This window comes from Ictalurus furcatus, chromosome 20 (genome assembly GCF_023375685.1).
Source record: "Ictalurus furcatus strain D&B chromosome 20, Billie_1.0, whole genome shotgun sequence".
NCBI lineage: Eukaryota > Metazoa > Chordata > Actinopteri > Siluriformes > Ictaluridae > Ictalurus > Ictalurus furcatus.
The window spans coordinates 3,897,418-3,917,524 of NC_071274.1; the positions used below are offsets into that span (position 1 = coordinate 3,897,418).

General features: G+C 37.7%; 2 protein-coding genes across 5 annotated transcripts; both read left to right on the forward strand.

Annotated features, from left to right (window-relative positions):
• The first annotated feature begins 2,171 nt into the window (after nucleotides 1-2,171).
• LOC128624424 (P2Y purinoceptor 13-like) lies at nucleotides 2,172-8,481 on the forward strand. The gene is made up of 3 exons (XM_053652067.1): nucleotides 2,172-2,805; nucleotides 5,522-6,242; nucleotides 7,534-8,481. The coding sequence occupies exons 2-3, from the start codon at nucleotides 5,541-5,543 to the stop codon at nucleotides 7,873-7,875; spliced, it is 1,044 nt and encodes a 347-aa protein (XP_053508042.1). The 5' UTR covers nucleotides 2,172-2,805; nucleotides 5,522-5,540; the 3' UTR covers nucleotides 7,876-8,481.
• Nucleotides 8,482-12,747: 4,266 nt separating this feature from the next.
• LOC128624124 (G-protein coupled receptor 87-like) lies at nucleotides 12,748-19,797 on the forward strand. 4 transcript variants are annotated; one of them, XM_053651480.1, is made up of 3 exons: nucleotides 12,748-12,847; nucleotides 17,587-17,652; nucleotides 18,644-19,797. In XM_053651480.1, the coding sequence occupies exon 3, from the start codon at nucleotides 18,646-18,648 to the stop codon at nucleotides 19,657-19,659; it is 1,014 nt and encodes a 337-aa protein (XP_053507455.1). In that variant the 5' UTR covers nucleotides 12,748-12,847; nucleotides 17,587-17,652; nucleotides 18,644-18,645; the 3' UTR covers nucleotides 19,660-19,797. The 4 variants fall into 4 exon arrangements, with proteins under 4 accessions (XP_053507455.1, XP_053507454.1, XP_053507453.1 ...); XM_053651479.1 differs by lacking the exon at nucleotides 12,748-12,847 and adding an exon at nucleotides 13,131-17,216 and having other exon boundaries at nucleotides 17,486-17,652; XM_053651478.1 differs by lacking the exon at nucleotides 12,748-12,847 and adding an exon at nucleotides 13,131-17,216.
• The last annotated feature ends 310 nt before the right edge of the window (nucleotides 19,798-20,107 follow it).

Genomic DNA, 20,107 nt, shown 5'->3' on the forward strand with positions numbered 1-20,107 from the left:
TAAACCCTTGAAATCGGGTTGAGAAATATAAACATTATTCTGCTTTTTATCCCAAAAAAAAAAAACGCAGTTCCCCCATTTACTTATATTTGTTTATAGGGCAGTCTTGCCTGGTCCAATATGGCGGACACGTTGACGTATTGCAGCAGCGGCCAAAATGTCTATACTCTGATCTTCTTCTGCTTGGTGGCAGACAACTTCCTCATGACACTGACGTTCCCCAGGTTAGCAAGCTTACCAAAAAGCCTCACCAGGACTGCATGTCATCGCCTGCCGATTCTCAACCATCTTCTTCTACCTGGCCATAAAAGTTTGTGAACTTGCAGGTTGAGAGGAATTACACTTATTCCAATGCCTCTACAAGCCATTTGGTCAAAGGTTTTCTGGAGTCCTGTGCGTTTAAAGGTCTTTTTGCAGCCTTAGGTGAAAATGTAGATGCATATCAGTCCTCAGACACCCCTATCACTAAAAAAAAAAAAACCTGCATAGCTGAGAATAAATTGCAGCAGACTGGTAATGACATCAACATCAGGAAATAAAAGTCATCTTCAGGAAATGACACATATATAATGCTATAATATATAATGCTGAATATATATAATGATATTATAATAATAATAACATGTAGTATGTATGTATGCATGTATGTATATAATAGTAATAGTTTGTATATAATAATAATGATATAATAATAATGTTTTGTTTGTGCCTATTTCATGACTTTAAAAATAGAGCCAATTTTCTCTAAGATAAGGTTCAAGGGTAAATACTGTTTTTTGGGAATATTAGGGATGCTTTACAGTGTTATTCAATAACTCATAGGTAAGTATGCAGAGATTAAGCAGGAACAAATAAGTAATACTATAGAACTACTAGCTTACTAGTCTAAGTGTTACCAAAATATCTAGTTTCATTCCAGTCTGGTATGTTTTACACCTTTACATCGTCAACCCAGTGCGCCTCTGCGTTCTTGTGACTGGAGGAACCTCACAATGATGTGCACGCTATTACTATGACTATAAATCTATTCTCTGAACTGAAAGGTGCAGTTCCTCCAGCCAGAAGGAAACAGACCTGGACTATAGGGAGACATAATTCTAAGTCAGCATTTTGTTTATTCTGTTTTCTCCCTAGACTTATGTAGTGAACAGTCTTAATTGTAGCTCAGCTCTCAGACATCTTCTTGTTTCTACAACCTTAATAAATTGTGATCTGTTTGCTTTACATGTCGATTGTAAAATTGATCTTCCTGTCTTCTACGTTGGTTCCTTTGTAGAAGTAGAAGCTATAAAGTGAAGACGCTAAGCAAGATTTAAAACACCTGAGCAGACAAAAGACATGCTGCGACAGTGCTATTAATGTTGATTCTGCAGCCTGGAACAAAGCACGGGCACTGCTACCTCCCTGAATTTGATTATTATGCTTGATTTTGCTGTGGCGTTTTTCTAAATTTGCAAGTTTTTGTGCTTTTTGTTGTTGTTATTATTGTTGTTGTTGTTGTGGAAAACGACTTGAATTGGCGAAATCGCGATTACGCAAAATCGTTTTGCACACAAGTCTTTTGCGGCGATGTTTGTTGGTTAATGAGACCTTTTTAGCCGTACTCGCGTCACACGATCCGTCTTTTCCCAAATCTGCAGAAAAATTGCAAGCTCCTCTGATAACTGCAGAGTTTGCTCGATTTTGCGTTCATTTCTAGGATCGCAAAATTGCAAAATCCTGGAGGGACTGATAAATACTGAGCTTCTTCAATTCAACAATTACTGTACATGCTTTTGTTTGTTAAATAACACGAAATGTGTCATTTGTTTATTATCAGGCTGTGATTGAGTAGTGCATCCAACATGCAGTATACTGTAAGTCCCTGTTGATATGGAAACAACTGTCAGAGCTGCCATTATAGAAAACGCCTGACGACCAATCAGATTCAATCATTCAACAGCGCTGGGGTATTATAATTATACATTATTTCACAGTAACAGAGTTTCAAATACCCGTAACGATAAAAGTGAAACTCATTGAGTTGGTGGAAACGCTTTCAGACTTCTGCATAATCATGAAAATAGAAAATGTACATGCCACATCTTTTTTTATGGGCACATTCACATGAAATATCTTCCTCACACACACACGCACACGCACACAAACCGACTTGATCGGGGAGGGGAGTGCGTTGGTTGTATGCGAAGGCGCTGTAGTTGACCACAAACATCTGTGTGACTTACAGATATCTCTTGCACTTGCATAACCACTCACAATGCATGCACCCATAACACACTTCTTCTCACACGTCTGTCTTTCCAGACGGCTAGAAATCCATCTAGAGATACGCACTCTTTTATACGCCCTTGTTTCCAAGAGATAGTGCCAGTTCCCCAAAAGACGTCACAGGCTATTGTTGTGCAACATCACTTATCACTTCTAAGTCTATAGAAATTTATGCAAATGAGTAAATAAAGTTGGGCACGAAGCAGAACTGAGGCCACACTGAGACAAAGGACAGGAAATGAAACAGGATGGGGATATTCACCCTGGCACTGGAATGGCAGACCTATTGTGACGAGAAAGGAAGGCTTTGAGAGGCCACCAGTAGAGAAAACAAGTGTGTGTGTGTGTGTGTGTGTGTGCGTGTGTCATGTTTGTGCGTGTATGTTTGTGCGTGCATGTGCAGGCCACAAGCACAGTGCAATAGGCAAAGCGTGAATGGGAGGTCTCAGGCATTTACTGATTTTCATGTAGCAGTTTCAGCTGGAAACATTCAAACAAAAAAAGAAGAAGAGTTTTTCACTTCTCCTAAAGCAGCGGGTAAGTCCTGGATCCAAATGAATCAGATCATGTTATGTTCAAAGCTTTTTTAAAAAAGATTTTATGTTATTTTATATAATTTTACGTTCATTATTCAGTATTCATTCTCTATATGCAGTTCTATGCACAAAAATCTATGTAGGAAAAAAATGTGCAATTATAATATCATTTTAAAATACATTTATCTGTACATAACATGTATATTCTGTATACACGTACGGTGTCTTATTCACAATAAATTGTTATTTGAATGTACTTTAAAATAGATGTTTGATTGCTTTTCGATCTTAAAGGATTATTATGAAAAGTGCATTGTCAGTATTCTATATGTCTTCCTAAATGCGTGTCCAAAATGTCCTGTTTTTCATTTATTTATTTATTTATTTATTTATTTATTTATTTATTTATGCTTTCTCACATTTAGTTATCGTTACGTTTATTTTATGTAACGTTTCTACTAATCTGAGGTGAGGTAAGTTGAAAGTAGAAAGAAAGGACAACGCTACTTCTGAATATACGTGCACTCGTCTTGACTCGTCTTGGCCATCCAGTTTAGAAGGTCACTTCACGGTTGTACTGCTGTTGTGATGATTTACCTTTAAAAATGTCCATACAGTGTAACCCGCTCGTTTTGGGTGGATGCCAAACAGTAGCAGAAGTAGTGATTAAATGTATTCAGCATTTGTCACTTAATTATGCAAGGCGTGAAATTTTGTCAAGCATTCATGTCGTATTACTGGCGTTAATAGGCGTAGGAATTAAAATAACGTGCAACTGAAATAGAAGCTCTATTTTATCTCATACAGCCTTATAAAACCAGATCCACCCTTAGTTTTCCCTGTCCTGCACTTTATCATCTCGAACCTCTACAATCCCTGTTGCGAGTAACTTTTCAAACAGAACACGAAGCTTGGAATTACGTGATTTTTGACCTCGTTCGAGCGACTTATTTAACATGTAAACATGTCTGTTTGTTGAGTGTTATGCTGTTATGTTTATGTATAAAAGTAAGAAGTGCTACCGCTGATGCTGTGCGCAGGCATTTTGATCTGAAGTCACTTGCTTGAACTCGAAATCGAGAAGAACGTCTTAAAGTTCCTGAGTAGGAGTTACGGATTAGGGCGTGCTTTCTCTCATTTTTCATAGTCCGAGGTCGAAGTACGATAATTAGTCAATACTAGAAATATCCTGTACGGAAAACCTGGTAAGAGTTTGAAGGATAAGCTAACCTAGCACTCATCTCCTAAGGTTATAGCTCACTTTAAGCATATTAATCACTTTTTTATTTTAAAAAAAAAAAAAAAAAAAAAAAAAACAATTTACTGCTTGAGATAAGTAATGTCTTTGATTAAGATTCCTCCTCAGATTAAAAAATATTTTAAAAAAATAAAAACATTTTTTAGCGGACTGTAAAGGGACAATATTATTGATTAAATTACAGTGTCATATTCATGTCATTTAATGTCAACTGGACTTAGTGCTGCCCCTCACACAAGGAAAACTGTAATGTTCTCATAACAGCTGAGGGTTTATGATGCATCTTTACTCTACAGTTATGTGACTCATCTGCATTGGTAAGCAGATGTGTATTATTAGTGTAATAGCCCTGATTTTCAGCTGGAGTGTCAGTTGAACATCCTAAATTACTGTATATTAACCCTAAAATGTTGCGTATAAGTGTTGTGTGGAAACCCTTGCAATAAGCAGAATGTTTCATTGCAAAGATAACGAACCTTTGAGTGACTTCATTTGTCCTTGTTTGCTTGATGAGGTTTTGTCGTGTGGTTATGAAAGGCAGATGGTGACCCATTTTTATTTCCAGTCTAGTATTTCTATATGTGCATGTAAGTGTTTTCATACTGTATGCATGCACCTTAACAGTTCTGTTGCAATTAGGTCAAAAGTATTGTATATGTTATCTAACATTCTATATTTCCCATGCATGTGGTTTATTATTTACTGAAAGTAGTGATAATAAGTTATAAGACATATATACATATGTACATATCAAGGGCGGCTGTGGCTCAGGTGGTAGAGCGGGTTGTGTACTAATCGTAGGATTGGCGGTTCGATTTCCAGCCCACATGACTCCACATGCCGAAGTGTCCTTGGGCAAGACACTGAACCCCAAGTTGCTCTCGATGGCAAGTTAGCGCCTTGCTTGGCAGCTCTGCTACCATTGGTGTGTGTGAATGGGTGAATGAGAACCAGTGTAAAGTGCTTTGTAGCACTGCTAAGGTTAAAAAAAAAAAAGCACTATATAAGTGCAGACCATATTGTATACATACAGGACAGCAGGAATTACATCTGTATTTTAGAGACCCGTTAACAAGAAACATATTAAATTTAAAAAAAAAAAATTTAAAAAAACAATATCCTGTCTTTTATGGGGTGTGTTGTAATTAAAGAGTGTGTTGTAATTATTAGCGTTAGTGTTAAGGCCACTGCCTTTGTGGCATATCCAAATTGTTTGTATTGTGTGAATGGGTGTGTGTAATTGTTCCCTGAATAATAATCATAATCATAATAATGTCAAATGAATGGTTACATAAATGGTTCAGGATATTTAGACTGCCAATAGTAATTTAATAATAAAATAATTAATTATTACATACATGTCGAGTAATGACTATCAATACGGCACAAATGCAATTTATGCCATAATTTAAAAAAAAAAAAAGAACGTTTTTTTGAAGCATATACTTGTATTTTACAGTCAAAGCTGGGACGTGAGGATGAATGCGAGTCAGCAGAACGCCTCCATGCAATGTAAGCTGGACAACAAGATCAGTTCGGTTGTCTTCCCCTGCTTGTATTCTGCCCTCTTCCTGGCTGCCATCGTCCTCAACTGCTTGGCTGCCTGGATCTTCTTCCAGATCCGCAGCAGCTCCACATTTGTGGTGTACCTGAAGAACGTAGTGGTGGCCGACCTGCTCATGACCCTGAGTGTTCCTTTGAAGGTCCTAACAGACGCTGGCATAGGCTCAACAACACTGAGGGCCTTCTACTGCCGCTACACCGGCGTCCTCTTCTACACCACCATGTACATCAGCATCCTGCTGCTGGGTCTCATCAGCCTGGACCGTTACCTGAAAATCGTGCGGCCCTTCGGAAAATGCGCCCTGCAGCGGGTCGGTGTGGGTAAGGCGGTGTGCGCAGGGGTCTGGGTTGTCATGGTGGCTTTCGCGCTACCTAATGTGATCCTGAGCAACCGTGAGTTTACTGTGGGTCGCAGCAAGAAGCTGAAATGCAGCAGCATGAAGAGTGATCTGGGCCTGCGCTGGCACGAGGGATTTAACTACTTTTGTCAGGTGGTGTTCTGGGGGACTCTGGTTGTAATGGCTATCTGCTACACCTTCATCAGCAGGAAGGTATACGAGTCATACCGCGCCTCACGGAGCAGCTCTGGCACCGCCAGCAAACGCACCAAGTCCAAGGTACGGCACAGTACACATCACTCTGACGGAACTCAAATCAGGGTCCTAAACTGCTACTAAGATCCCAAATAAAAAAATTGCAAAATAGGTGAATGAAGTCATGTGCACGGTTGGGGGAGGAAACGATACCAAAATAAGATTTCTTTTTTGCGCGTGTGGACTTTTCTTCAAAGCCGATCTTAAACTTGCTGAAACTGAAACTTACCACATATATATTTCTATACATTTCTATATATCTATATTTCTGCAAACGGCATAACACTGAAAAATCTCCAAATCAAATATCATGCAGACATGAGTGTGATCCGTTATTAAAATTTATACTGCAGCGCTGTTGATTTCTTGAATCTGATTGGTCAGAAGGTGTCGATTTATTATCTAACACAGCAGCTAACAGTGGTGCCAGCTGCAAAGCAAAGCACATGAAATAATTTCTATAGTAACAGCTAATTGAGTGTGGCTGCGCCACATAATTTAATAGCCCATAAAATGTAAATAAGAGCTTTTTATTTACCAGGAGAAAAAAAAGAACAAACATTGATATTGTGACATCTTTAAGGAGATATTTACTTAGCATCTATGGAAGGAGTCTACACTGTCAGGGCTTTAACAGTCAGAGGCGTAGCTGTAACTTTAAAGAACCCCTTCAGCATGGACGAGTTTCCTCGGTGACATGACGAACTACATTTTTTTTTATCTTATTAAGATCAAAAGAAAGAAGAACAGACGCTTGATGTCACCCCATTATTGACATCTTTAAAACAGAACACTTCATCATGTTTTATTATTTGCATGAGTAAAGAAACCCTCTGAATGTTGTTCACGTCCCATAGAAATATCTGACACCAATTTTCACAGCGTAATAATAAGTCTTATTTCAAGTAAATACTTTTTTAAAAAATTAAAAGCGTAATAAATAATAAATGGCAATAAAAAAAGAATGTTTTTATGTAATTATGAGCTTACTCGAATTTAATACCTGTCCCTTAGTTGTAAATTTGTTCATACAATCCCTGATCCTGAAGTGATTTCCAAGCCAAGAACTTCCTACTTTCACAGAAAGCAGCCATTTGACCAATTACATTTACTTGCCAAAGAGAACTCTCTAAAACCAACTTTTTTGACCCAGTAACTATGTCGTGCATAAAAACAGCCAAGCAGAGAGAATTCTGTTGGCCAGCTAAGAGTACAAAAGTTATCACACACCATAAGACATGAGGCTGAGACTTCTTTCCCCTTTGTGAGAGCCATGTTTATCAACATAACACTGTCTCGTATCTTTTCTTCTCAGGTGTTTGTCGTGGTGGGCGTGTTCTTTGTTTGTTTCGCTCCCTTCCACTTGGCCCGAGTGCCCTACACCCTCACTCAAACACGAGGCCCATCCGCTCATTGCTGGGATCAGAAGATGTACTTGGCAAAGGAGATCACACTCTGGCTGTCAGCCACCAACATTTGCCTGGACCCTCTCATCTACGTCTTCCTGTGCCGAGTCTTCCGCAGGAGATTAACAGCTACCCTCTGCCGCAAGCCTTTAGCCAATGGAGGGTTCGAGTCCCCTACAGAGACATCGACCAAGCAGGAAATGTCTCATATGAGTCATTATAACAATGCTAATGAGTTCCGCTCACATTAACATCATCATATACATGGAAGTCTGGTCACAATACACTGGTTTGGAGTTGACTGGACCGAATAACATTATGCCAGAACTTCGAGTCATTTTATAAAATTAGATTTATACTGCACATAACTGTAGTTGGTTGAAATGTCTGTGAATAGATCTTATAGCTGGGTTTGTTTTCCCACCATGAGCTGTTTTTATTTAATCATTTTTCAGAACACAATACACCAATTTTACTCAGTTGATGCGTATTAGTCGAGAATACAAAATTTACACTGATTTAGACTCTATTTAACATTCTTTCATGATAAAACCGTGGACTAAAGATTTGTATTCATAATTTCTGTAGGGGGAGACACGGTGGCTTAGTGGTTAACACGTTTGCCTCGCACCTGCGGGGTTGGGGGGTTTGAATCCTGCCCCTGCCCTGTGTATGTAGAGTTTGCATGCTCTCACCATACTTTGGCAGTTTCTTCTGGGTACTCCAGTTTCTTCCCACAGTCCAAAGACATGCGTTGTAGGCTGATTGTGTGTGAATGAGTGTGTGTGTGCGATTGTGCCCTGCGATGCGTTGTCACCCCATCCAGGGTGTACCCCGCCTTGTGCCCTAAGGTGCCCTTGTGCCCTAAGGTCCTACACATTTTCGCAGGTTTCCCTGCGAAAATGTGTAGGATAAGCGGTCTAGAAAATGAATGGATGGATCTATGGATGTTATACGTATGCATTACGGGGCAGTGGTTAAGGCTCTGGGTTACTGCTCGGAAGGTCGGGGGTTCAAGCCCCAGCACTACTAAGCTGCCACTGTTGGGCCCTTGAGCAAGGCCCTTAACCCTCTCTGCTCCAGGGGTGCTGTATCATGGCTGACCCTGCGCTCTGATCCCAGCTTCCTGACATGCTGAGGTATGCAAATAAAATAATTTCGCTGTGCTCTACTGTATATGTGACCAATAAAGACTCATTATTAATCTGTCAGGACACACTGACCTACCAGTCTACAAATACATAGGCGCTATTAGCTATTAGCAATTGATCTCACATATTGCCAATTGACAACATTTGATTGATTTCTTTGCCTAACGATTTGGAATTAATAGACTGACGTCATAGTTAATAAGCTCACATTGGCACCATGTAAGAGAAAATTAATGTTAAGACCTAATCAGTTTATGGAGTTGAAATATCCACCAAAATGTGATATCTATTCATGAACATGATATCAAAGTGTTCTATCTTTAAGCAAACATGCTTTAATTGCTACATGATGGTTTCCTTCAGGGACAAAAATATACATATACAGGCTCAGCATATACATATACAGGAATTTCTGTTTGATCTTATAAGCTATAAATATTTTTTCCTCATTATTTTTAATGGCCTAAACTGAACTATAGGACAATATTATTTAAAGCGCCCTATTAGCTCAGTCCTTTAGGAACTCAAAGTACTTTATATATTTTTACTTAAACATTTGAGCTCTCAGATTACTAGAGCAGGTAAGACATGCAAACTGTATTAAACATTTCTGGTAGTCGATGTGTTTGGAAAGTGATGCTAAATCTGCTGTGACAAGTGTAAAAATTAGCCTAAGTAGCAATTTCTTGAAATAATTTTTGAACGTCATCTGTTTTTGAGCAGCTTAACCCATGTTGGGATTTTTCTTTTCTTTTTTTTCAATCTAAACTCAGCGGTTTTGGTTTCGTTGTTAGTTTGATTCCTCATGGCATTAATTTTTCTTGGTGCTTTAAAGACTCCGATATTATAATAGATATTCAATTTGAAATTTGAGTAAAAATGCTAACAGTCATGTTTTATTATAATAGATATTCAATTTGAAATTTGAGTAAAAATGCTAACAGTCATGTTTTATTATCCCAAATTCTCCGAGTACAGTTGCCATTTCTGGACCAAGCTTATTTGTAATAATAAAAATAGAGATTTATATAATATTTCATTATTATTATTAAATATGTCTTGGGTACGTCTGTAAATACCATGCTTTGTTACTTTCACTTAAAATTTTGTGATTTCTTTGGAGCTCTTGAATTTCAGCATTGAAATTAGGATAGCACTTTATTTAATAGTAACTTCAGTATTTAATGAGTCCATATGTAATAATTAGTGATGTCTTGTACATACTTTACATGTTGAATAAAGGTGAAAAAATAACTGTGTTTATGGCTGTACTTGCAGGGGTGGAAAATACTGTACTTTATTACTATATTTAAGAATTATGCTGAGTTATTTCTACTTTTCTTGAGTATTATTGAAATTGAATATTTGTTATCTTAATCACATTTCCAAGTTTAAAAACTTCTCACTCCTTACATTTTTTATTTTTATTTTTTGGAGCTTTTCAAAGTACTCTTACACACATAATTCAACTCCAGACCTTTTATCTTCTTAATTTGTCATGAAATAACGAGGATACAGGCCACACCTGGCCATGAAACTTACCAATCAATTGTCCGATTACTTTTGAGCCTGTGAAAATGGAGGGACTATGTTTTTTTCCTCCCCTAAACATCAGTATATAAATAAGCTGGCTGTGTGGGTTTTTAAATTTTAATTTTTTTTATGACCATTTCTTTAGTTGAGCCACTTATTTGCATAATGACAAACTGGCATAGATTTTATTCTGGGTTGCTTTTTTCTGAGTATTTCTAATGGCCATGTTAGACATTGGGTGTGGTATCTGAGGTCTGAAAAGTGATGAATGCAAGAAAAAAATTAATATTGTGCACAGTCACGCTATTTTCATTTCCTTTCTTCTAATCTCACTTAAGCCACATTACTTCCTTTGGCTGCTGTTTTAGGCCTGACTTTTTATTTGTGTGTGTGTGTGTGTGTGTGTGTGTGTGTATGTGTGTGCGTGTGTGTGTATGTGTGTGCGTGTGTGTGTGTGTATGTGCGTGCATGTGCGTGCGTGTGTGTGTGTGTGTGTGTGCATCTTTTAAAGCTGGTACGTTTATGTGATATGACTTTGCAATAAGTAAAGTATTATGTTATATTTCATTAAGCTGTGTTAGTAATAATAGCTAACACGTTCTTTTCCATATTATCAAAGCAAAGTGTATCAATATATGGAAATGTGACAAGAAGTGATAAGACTAAACACTGCATTATAAAAACAGATATTACTAAAACTGCTTAATACTTTAGAAAATAAAGTGTTTATTATTAATAGTAGTAGTAGTAGTAGTAGTAGTAGTAGTAGTATTGGTTAATGATTAATATACTTATTACAAAATAATTTTGTAATGTTTAATGCTGTATGATGTAATATCTAGTAATGTAATCTTATTGTAAAGTGTTAGGTATATACAATACATCAGTAAATCATTCAGGTGTACTGAAGTGGGAAAAAACCAGAATATGTTACAATACCTTCAAAGCCCTTTTCTAGCAAGGCCGAGAAAGGCTTCAAAGAGCATACCTCATCATGAATACATAACTAATAAGGGAAGAAACTACCAATTTTATGTATAACTTTATGTATAAGGACCATATATACAGTAAATATGTGGATAACGGTCATTGAAACCTGATGGACATGTTGCTGTCTCATAACGAATGTAAACAATGCTGCCTGTAAGACGAGAGCCGCACTGTTTCAAAACAGAAACGCGTCATTGCGCTAAATGCAAGACGCCCATAGTGAGGTCAGACTGATTAGCTGTAATTAGAATGCAGGTGACTACACCCCCGGTGGTGGGGTGTAAACCCAGGTAGTTTGTGTTGTTTTTTCGGGTTATATTTTAGTAAAAACTTTGTTATCCATTTTTTTAATTTGAGGTTTTCCAGCACAAAATGTTACAGAGGAATGTTTGTATGTCAGTATAGAAAGCAGCGTATCATGTACGAGGCATTTTCAGACAAAAACTGAATAAATGAATGCTGCTGAAGAACCGTGTCTGGTTCTGCAAGATGCTCAATAAAACCCACAGCTCACTTCCTTATAAAACCGCACACATCGTACCCGAGACTATCCTTCAAGCAAAGTGCCATCACACCAAATATTGCCTTTGTTTCATTTATTACGGTTTGATGTTCCTTACAGTGTTTCTTTTTAATGTAGAGACCTTTTATTGAATTATTTTTGAAGGAATCTTTGCACTGCAGCAAGACTTTTGCCCAGTACTGTGTATCACATGAGTAAATCCCATTCATTCTGATAATAAATAAATAAATAAATAAATGAATGAATGAATGAATAAAAACAAGGTCATGATCATTTTCAGTGTCGTTTCCAGACAAACATGCATAGACAGGCTGCTTGTGATTTAATGTTGGCTAATGGACAGCGTTAAATATTGTAAATAATGCAAAAACAGAAAGCCCTGTAGAAACAGCATGACAAAATCGTACATTCGAAACAATAGCCCTGTTACAGTCCTGCTGCTCTGAGAAATAAAATGTGCCCTGACCTTGTTTTAAAGCAATTTTGCATGTGGAGGCTAGCAGACACAACATCATGCACCAGAGACTGATAACAAATGCCAGTCAGTTGTCCTCCATGTTTGCTTTGACCTAAAGCCAACTTTGTTCTAGAGAATTTATGCAAAGTTTGTTGTTGTTGTAATTTTATGTTGTTTTTTTTTTTAAAAAACCCAAAAAACTAAAAGAGCCAAAAAGTTTCCTTTGGGTTACTGAAGGATAGATTTAGGTGTAGCATTAATAACTGTGTCATTTCAAGGTCCTCACAAGAATGATAAGACAAACGTGTGTGTGTGTGTGTGTGTGTGTGTGTGCGGTACTTTGTATCCAGCAGATGGAGTCATAACTGTGCCTCCACTTTTTAATGCCTCAAGCAAATTCTCCAGACATAACCACATTCCACAAAACCAGTCATTAATAATAGAATAAAACACATTTGTAGAAGGATCTTCCCTTAGACTGCTTGATTCCACAAGTCAGAAGTCATATATTCGAAACGTTATTGTTTCCGTAGTAACAGTGGACTTGTACGGGAGACTTTTGACATAAAGTAAGTCTACACAGATTTTAAAATGTGTTGTTAGTTAACAAAGAGAGGTTTATGTAACATTTATGGAAGTGAGGGTCAGAGTCAGTAAGTTTCAGACATGGTATAGGGTATAGGACAGAGGAATTGTTCTGGTTTCAAGCTTTTTTTAATGGCTTTCCCTACACATTATATATATATAGTATTATAGTACAGCCCTAAATGTTTATTCCTCACATAAAGCCTTCTATCTATGTCTCAGTTGAATGAAAATGTTAGCTAATATGGTAATCATGGGTCAGTGAAAGATAACAAATAGCCAAAGTGTAAATATCTTTTTTCCAAAGACGTTTAAAGCGCGTCCCAGTCCCATGCTTATGTTTTCTATCTCATGCATCCACAATTTTGCATTTCTGCTAGATGAACTTGTGTCCTTTTCTGTTGACTGCTCTTGTTTTGTACACTATATGGGCAAAAGTATGTGGTCACCTGATCATCAAACCCATATGTGCTTGTTGAACATCCCATTCCAGATTTAGTCCCCATTTTCTGTTATAATAAGCTCCATTCTTCTGGGAAGGCTTCCCACTAGATTGTGGAGCGTGGCTGTGGGGAATTGTGTTCGTTCAGCTACAAGAGCGTTAGTGAGGTCCGGCCTGGGGTTCAGTTGGTGTTCCAGTTCATCCCAAAGGTGTTCAGTTGGGTTGAGGTCAGCACTCTGTGCAGGACACTTCCACGCCAACTTCGGCAAACCGTGTGTTCATGGAGCTGACTTTGTGCACAAGGGGCATTGTCATGCTGGAACACGTTTGGGCCTCTTGGTTCCAGTGAAGGGAAATTGTAATGCTACAGCATACATTCTATACAATTGTGAGCTGAGTAGTGTACACTGAAAAGAAAACCTGTTTTAATTCCAGCTGACATTCTAACACATGACAGATAACATCTGAGGCATAATAAAATACAGTGGAAGCTCAGACCTTGACAGTAGCTCAGTAGTTCATGTTTATTTTGCCTTGGGCATTGGATAGGGTTTGGCTAATCATACAAGTTCCATCTAACGCCTAACCCGTTTGACGAGGAATGTGTGATGGCAAAAAACCCCCACAAATGTTTCGGGGTTTGGAACGATAAGAGAAATACTTGTTTTTTATTGAGGCGAGAATTTGACAGATGGATTTCAAGTGAAAATGATATACTGGACTGTTGAAGATAAGGGTGCTGGAGAGTCAAGGTTTCATGTGCATTTCTCAACTCCCTGGGATGCGCTGGGACACGAGTGCGCTGGAAAACCTTTGAATGCATGAAACACTGACAGTGGTAGAGAGTTTATAGGGGAAAAAAGGGCATTCTCAAAAGAAAAGAAGAACAATTAGGGGATTTGAGTGACTTTTGGACTCAGTAACAAGCTACATTTAATGATGTGAAACTGAAGATTTTCTTTTTTTTTTTTTTTCATACTAGGTTATCATACTATGAACATTTCAAACTGTACCAGTGCTAGGTGAAGGTTAACAGCGTTGTATAATGGCCCATGGGACCATGTTAAAAAACAAAACAAGATAATATCAGGTCTAAACAGGACTGCCTGAATTACAAACAGTGTGGCAAGCTGGAAGGAGAACACTCACAGCACATTAGAATAAATAAAGGCAGGCCTCCCTAGTGGCGCACCAGAAAAACATTTGACCTATCCACCTTTTTCTGGAGAAACCAGCGAGTGACCCCATAATGGATTCTAATTTCTATTGTACTGTTTTCCTGTTCCAGTCTCTAAAGAATCCCTTTGTAAAAACTGGCTAAAGAGATCGAATGAATAAATTCAACAGAAACTTTCTGAGTGTTAGTAAGAATAACAATGAGCTCAGGGTAAAGCTGTGCTGTCATTGGCTGCCACAACAACAGCAATAAACTTTCTGGGAAATACTTGTTTTGAGCACCAGCAAACCCTAAACGAGTCATTTCCGAACTTCAGCCTGTGAACATCCACCTGTTACTAAGCGTCGAAAGCTAGTTACCCGTACGGCATGTTTAGCCTGGCTAACTTTCTGACTGGGCTCTACATCTGCTTTCAAAAAAATAAAGTCGCTATGTTTCCTGTACAAATCCTGTGCATGTAATAATATGTTCCTGTGCTTTTATTCACCATCAACGTCTCCAGAGAAAACAAAGTAGTTAATAATATCAGTGTAGCTAACCTCGGGCCATAGCTTCATGTCATCTACCGAGTCATTAAACTTAAACGGGTGAGGCACAGTCAAAAGAGGGTCATTGTTACAATGTAACGTGTCGGTACTATGAAGCTATGTGCTTTTTTTTTTTTGCTTTTTTTTTTAGCCATCAGCTAAGAATATACATAAATTTGAATATAAACACCGGAGAAAGAAGATGTAAACAGGTTTCTGGTATGAGCCAGGTGAGATTTCCGCATTCAGGAAAAAGGTGTATAGTCAAGTGTTGATTGTCAGGAATCTAGAGCGTAATTGAGCCCGAGTCAATGTCTATTACATTGAAACTAGCCATATGCGGCCATCTGTGAGCTCATGTATGCAGAAGAGGGTAGATAGCATTGTCCTCCAAGTCTGTTCTGCTACATTGTGATGCAGCAGTTCGAAAAGATGTTTTTGTTTTTTTTTTTGGCTTCATATGTTTCTGAGGAAGCACATGATCACCTTTATCTTCCCTGGATGTCTGCTGTTATGTGATAGGTGAGAGATGGGAGTAGGTGACCAAATTGGGGAAGAAAATGAGGGGAAAAAAAGCACGATCGATAACTACAAACTCAACACAAGCTACTTCAATTCCATAAACGACTGACTATACAAACTATACGTGATATCGACCATGATTTTATTAACATATCTTTTATATCCCATGTACGTGACTGTATGTTAACACTCAACTCACGGTACATTAAAAGCATCCTGTTAGCTGCAGGAGCTCTTGTATGCTCTCATAGATTACAGACTGATAAGAAACCTGATAAGCATGCCAACACTCCCTGAACACCTTCACTGCAGAACAATCTTGTTCGCAGCTTGCTTGACACACTTTTACCAGCATCAAGGTTTTTCAATGCTATTACGGGAAAATAATCAGCAACAGCGTGTTATCATGCAAAGCAGAGTTACCGCAATCCCTCCGAAGTTGATTTTCCTATAACAACACGTCACGAACGTGTTTTATTCAGCAATTTACCAACGATCACAATGTTTATGTATTATATAGCAACACACTGTATGTTTACTCGGATTACAGTTGTATTAAATGTTATCACTTACATTATAGCAGCTATAAGCAGTCAGTTTCTAACAAAACAACAAATGCAGCTTGTTTTGAAGATCAAGGTTACTCACTGTTACATAAATGTTAACTAATAGTTTTAAAGAACACATAACTACATCAGCGATTATACATTTTCTTTAAAAAAGAAAAAATCTGTTTATTATTCATCTTAGATTACGTGGAGCATCTGAACAGTAGTAATGTTTGTAATGGGTTCTCTGAAGGTTAGACTAGAACATTACAAAAATACCCTTCTGCAATGTCTTGAAAACGTGACAGAATAACAGCATGTCGAGGAATTCCAATCACCTGTACATTACAAGGCACCTTCCCGGAATAACATAAATCTTATTTGGATTTATGTTGCCTTGCTTTCTTTCTTTATTTATTTTTTTCATATTTAATATTTCTTCAGTTAACGCAATTAATATAAAACAACCGGGTTTCACAAAAGTTTCATTAAATGTGTGTGTAACTAAAGACAAAAATAAAGCTATTTAAACTCGATGGTATAATCCGTATCCAAAGTGTGGTAATAAAGTGTGTGTAAATGCTCCTACGAACCGTTTACGAATATAACGAGGCCATTTTAATAAACTCGGAATGTGCTAACATGCATACGACTAAACCTTTCGCATCAATTCCTTTGATGAAAAAGCGAAAGTGCTTTTCACTGTAACAGAAAACTTTCCCTAGAATCAAAGAAACACCAGTGAAGAGAGGCTGGGTTCAGGCCTTTTGTTATTATATTATTTTAACTTGTTTTTTTTGTTTTGTTTTGTTTTTTCACAAAAACAGATTACATTATATGCCATATTGTCCCATTGATAATATAATTAGGGATTCATAACAGAATTAGAAACTAGATTCCTTCCAGCGTAATTAAAAAATAAAATCTGTTCACTTGATAATCCGATAGGGTCGATACTGATTTCCAAGGAAAGAGCTGAACTTCCACGGCAAGCCCAGACACATAGCAGTGGAGATGCATTTCGTCACTCCATTCAGTAATAAAACACAGGGCAGAGTTCCTTCGTTGCTTCCTGCTTACATTTTAACACTAAGTACGTAACAGGACAGAGGGACAGAGTCAGCCACAGTGATCCAGGTGAGATTACTTTCTAATAATATTTATAATATTTGTGGCTTTGGAAGTTTTCTTCCCCCCCAGGCAAGATGTTTTACATACAGTTCATTATCATGAGTATTGGGTTTTTCATGTTGTTTAGTTAGTTGTTTTTTTTGTTTTTGTTTTTATCATAGAAACTTGTGATAATATTGTTGTGATAATAAAGTTGTGGTAACGTTGTGAGCTATATAAAGGGAAGTGCGTTTAACATTAATGACTTATGCATTGATGATCTTATCTTCTTATAGGAGCGTTATACCATGAATTGTGATAAACACTTTCCTAGGAAGTTTCCTATGAAGTACTGATAGCTGATGTATTGTTCAAAGCCAGTGTTATTATACCACAGATATTCTGAAGAGCTCTTCGTCTTAAAGAAAACACTGTGTGCAGAACATTTTGGACTGCAAGAAAGGTAAGTAAACACTTTAAAGAAAAGAAAATGTCAATAGCTTTTCAAACACTTCTAAACAATTATATAGAAATATTGCCGGCTGATTTATATCCAGCGTCTATATTGAACCCTTTACATATCTAATATATTTTATTCTCAGAACTGCATATGTGATATCTCATTGTTGATGTTTTATACCAGTGCATTTGAATGCTTGATTCGGTATGGCCAAAAGTGTATAGAATTAATATTCTATAACAGCAGCTCTGACCGTAGTGTTGGTTGTAATTCAAATCACAGGTTTACATTAATGCAATTGTGATGATGCATTATCGTTTCTATAGTAACTGCTAATTTACAGGGACTTGTAAGTCTAAGAAAATGTTTAAATGTGTTGTTATTGAACAACATTTAAATCATTATTTATTCATCACTGAAAAGAGTCTCGATTGTAAGCGATTTTTTTAAAAGTCATATTTTATTCCTTACTTGATGCAATTGGTTATCTAATTCACTGTTTATGTTGCATTCGTGTTTGTATAAAAAAATAATTAAAAGCAACTTAGCAAATGTTCCCTGTGGTCGATAATTAATATTATGATTAATCATATGATAAGAGGACACACTAATAACATGCGCACTGAACAAAAACTACAGTATATTGAATAAGAGCTAATAAACTGTACCTAAGTCTTTTTTTTAATTCTACATGACACTGGAATTAGATGTTGTGAAGATTAAAACGTAATGTAGTGTAACCTTGACCGAGAGACATTCTAAGTGAAAATAAATCTGTTAGCAGAATATCTGGCTTTTTTAAACACACCCTTAAAAGGGCTTGAAAGTGAATCGCGATTCATGTAAACAGTTCATGTTTCCAGCGATGAAAGTAAACTTGCAGAGACAAGCCACTCGGAAATATGGCAGGTTCAAAAGATGAGATTCCAAAAGTTGTTTTCTTTTCTCCTACTTTTTAACATTGTAATCATTTTGTGATCTTTTTCATTCCCAGCCATGGATCTCAGCAACCAACAAGGTGACCCATTAGGCGTCTGGTCCATCGTCTTCGTCTCCCTGTACCTATTGGTCTTCGTGGCTGGCCTGCTCCTGAACTCCATGGCCGTGTGGGTGTTCTTTCAAATCCGCACGCAGAAACGAACCTTCATGCTATACCTGCGCAACATGGCGGTGGCTGACCTCTTCATGACCCTCACGCTACCAATCAACATCCTCACTGAGGCCAAAGTGGCATCTTCGGGTCTCGAAGGTGTGTCTTGCCGCTACACGGCCGTGCTCTTCTACTGCTGCATGTACGCCAGCATCCTCTTCCTCGGATTGGTGGCTCTGGATCGCTACCTGAAGATCGTGAGGCCGTTCGGTGGAACGTGTGGCGCTTGTCTTTACAGTTACTCCTTCACCGTAGCCATGGCTGTTATGGTGTGGTTAGTTATGATCGCTCTTTCTCTTCCCAATGTAATACTGACTGATAAGCCAGTAACAAAGAACATGACTAACTGTGCAGAGTTAAAGAGTGAGGTGGGTAAAAAGTGGCATGGTGTGGTGATCTACATGAACATACTGATCTTCTTCCTAGTTCTGATCACTCTGCTCACCTGCTACATATCCATCTACAGACACATCCATCGATCCTCGTCCCAGTTCATCATAGTCGGAGAGACAACCCAGCGTAAAGCCAAGAAAGGACAGAACATTCTTGTCTTACTGGTTGTGTTTTTTATCTGCTTCGTGCCTTATCATCTATGTAGGATCCCGTTCACTAAAAGCCAGACTGATGGAGTACAAATGAATTTTACATTGCTGAATGGGAAAAAGGCAACACTCTTGTTGTCTATGTTCAATGTGTGTCTGGACCCGATAATTTACTTCCTCATGTGCAAGTCTTTTAGGAGCAAGCTATCTCAAACACTGGGATTCTGGACAGTCAGTGACAATATGTCCATGTACACTCCGACATCGACAAGGAAAACAGCGGTAGTGATGCGCTTCAAGGAAAGCACACCTGCATAAGAAAAATCAATGTAGTGTGGACTTAAAGTCTATATATAAATTATGGCAGCTGATAAATACTGTATCACAAATGTACAGTGCCCTCTACTAATTTTGGCACCCTTGGTAAATATGAGCAAAGAAGGCTGTGAAAAATTATCTATATTGTTTAACCTTTTGATCTTTTGTTAATAAAAAAAATTCACAAAAATACTCTGCTCTCATGGACATCAAACAATTGCAAACACAACACAGGTTTATTAAAAAAAAATCTATCTTTGTTAAATATAGGTGTGCAACAATTAAAAAAATATATTAAATCTGAAAAAAGCTGTGATGTGCGGCAAAAGGTTGTTGAGCTTCACAAAATGGGACGTGGCTATAAGAAAATAGCAGAAACATTGAAAATGCCCATTTCCACCATCAGGGTAATAATGAAGAAGTTCCAGTCAACTGGAAATGTTATGAA

Bases quoted from the DNA above. Each gene is read 5' to 3' on its own strand.
- LOC128624124 (XM_053651480.1), top strand. From the start codon at position 18,646: ATGGATCTCAGCAACCAACAAGGTGACCCATTAGGCGTCTGGTCCATC.
- LOC128624424 (XM_053652067.1), top strand. From the start codon at position 5,541: ATGAATGCGAGTCAGCAGAACGCCTCCATGCAATGTAAGCTGGACAAC. The intron at 6,243-7,533 runs GTACGGCACAGT...TTTTCTTCTCAG, and splicing joins GCAAACGCACCAAGTCCAAG to GTGTTTGTCGTGGTGGGCGT.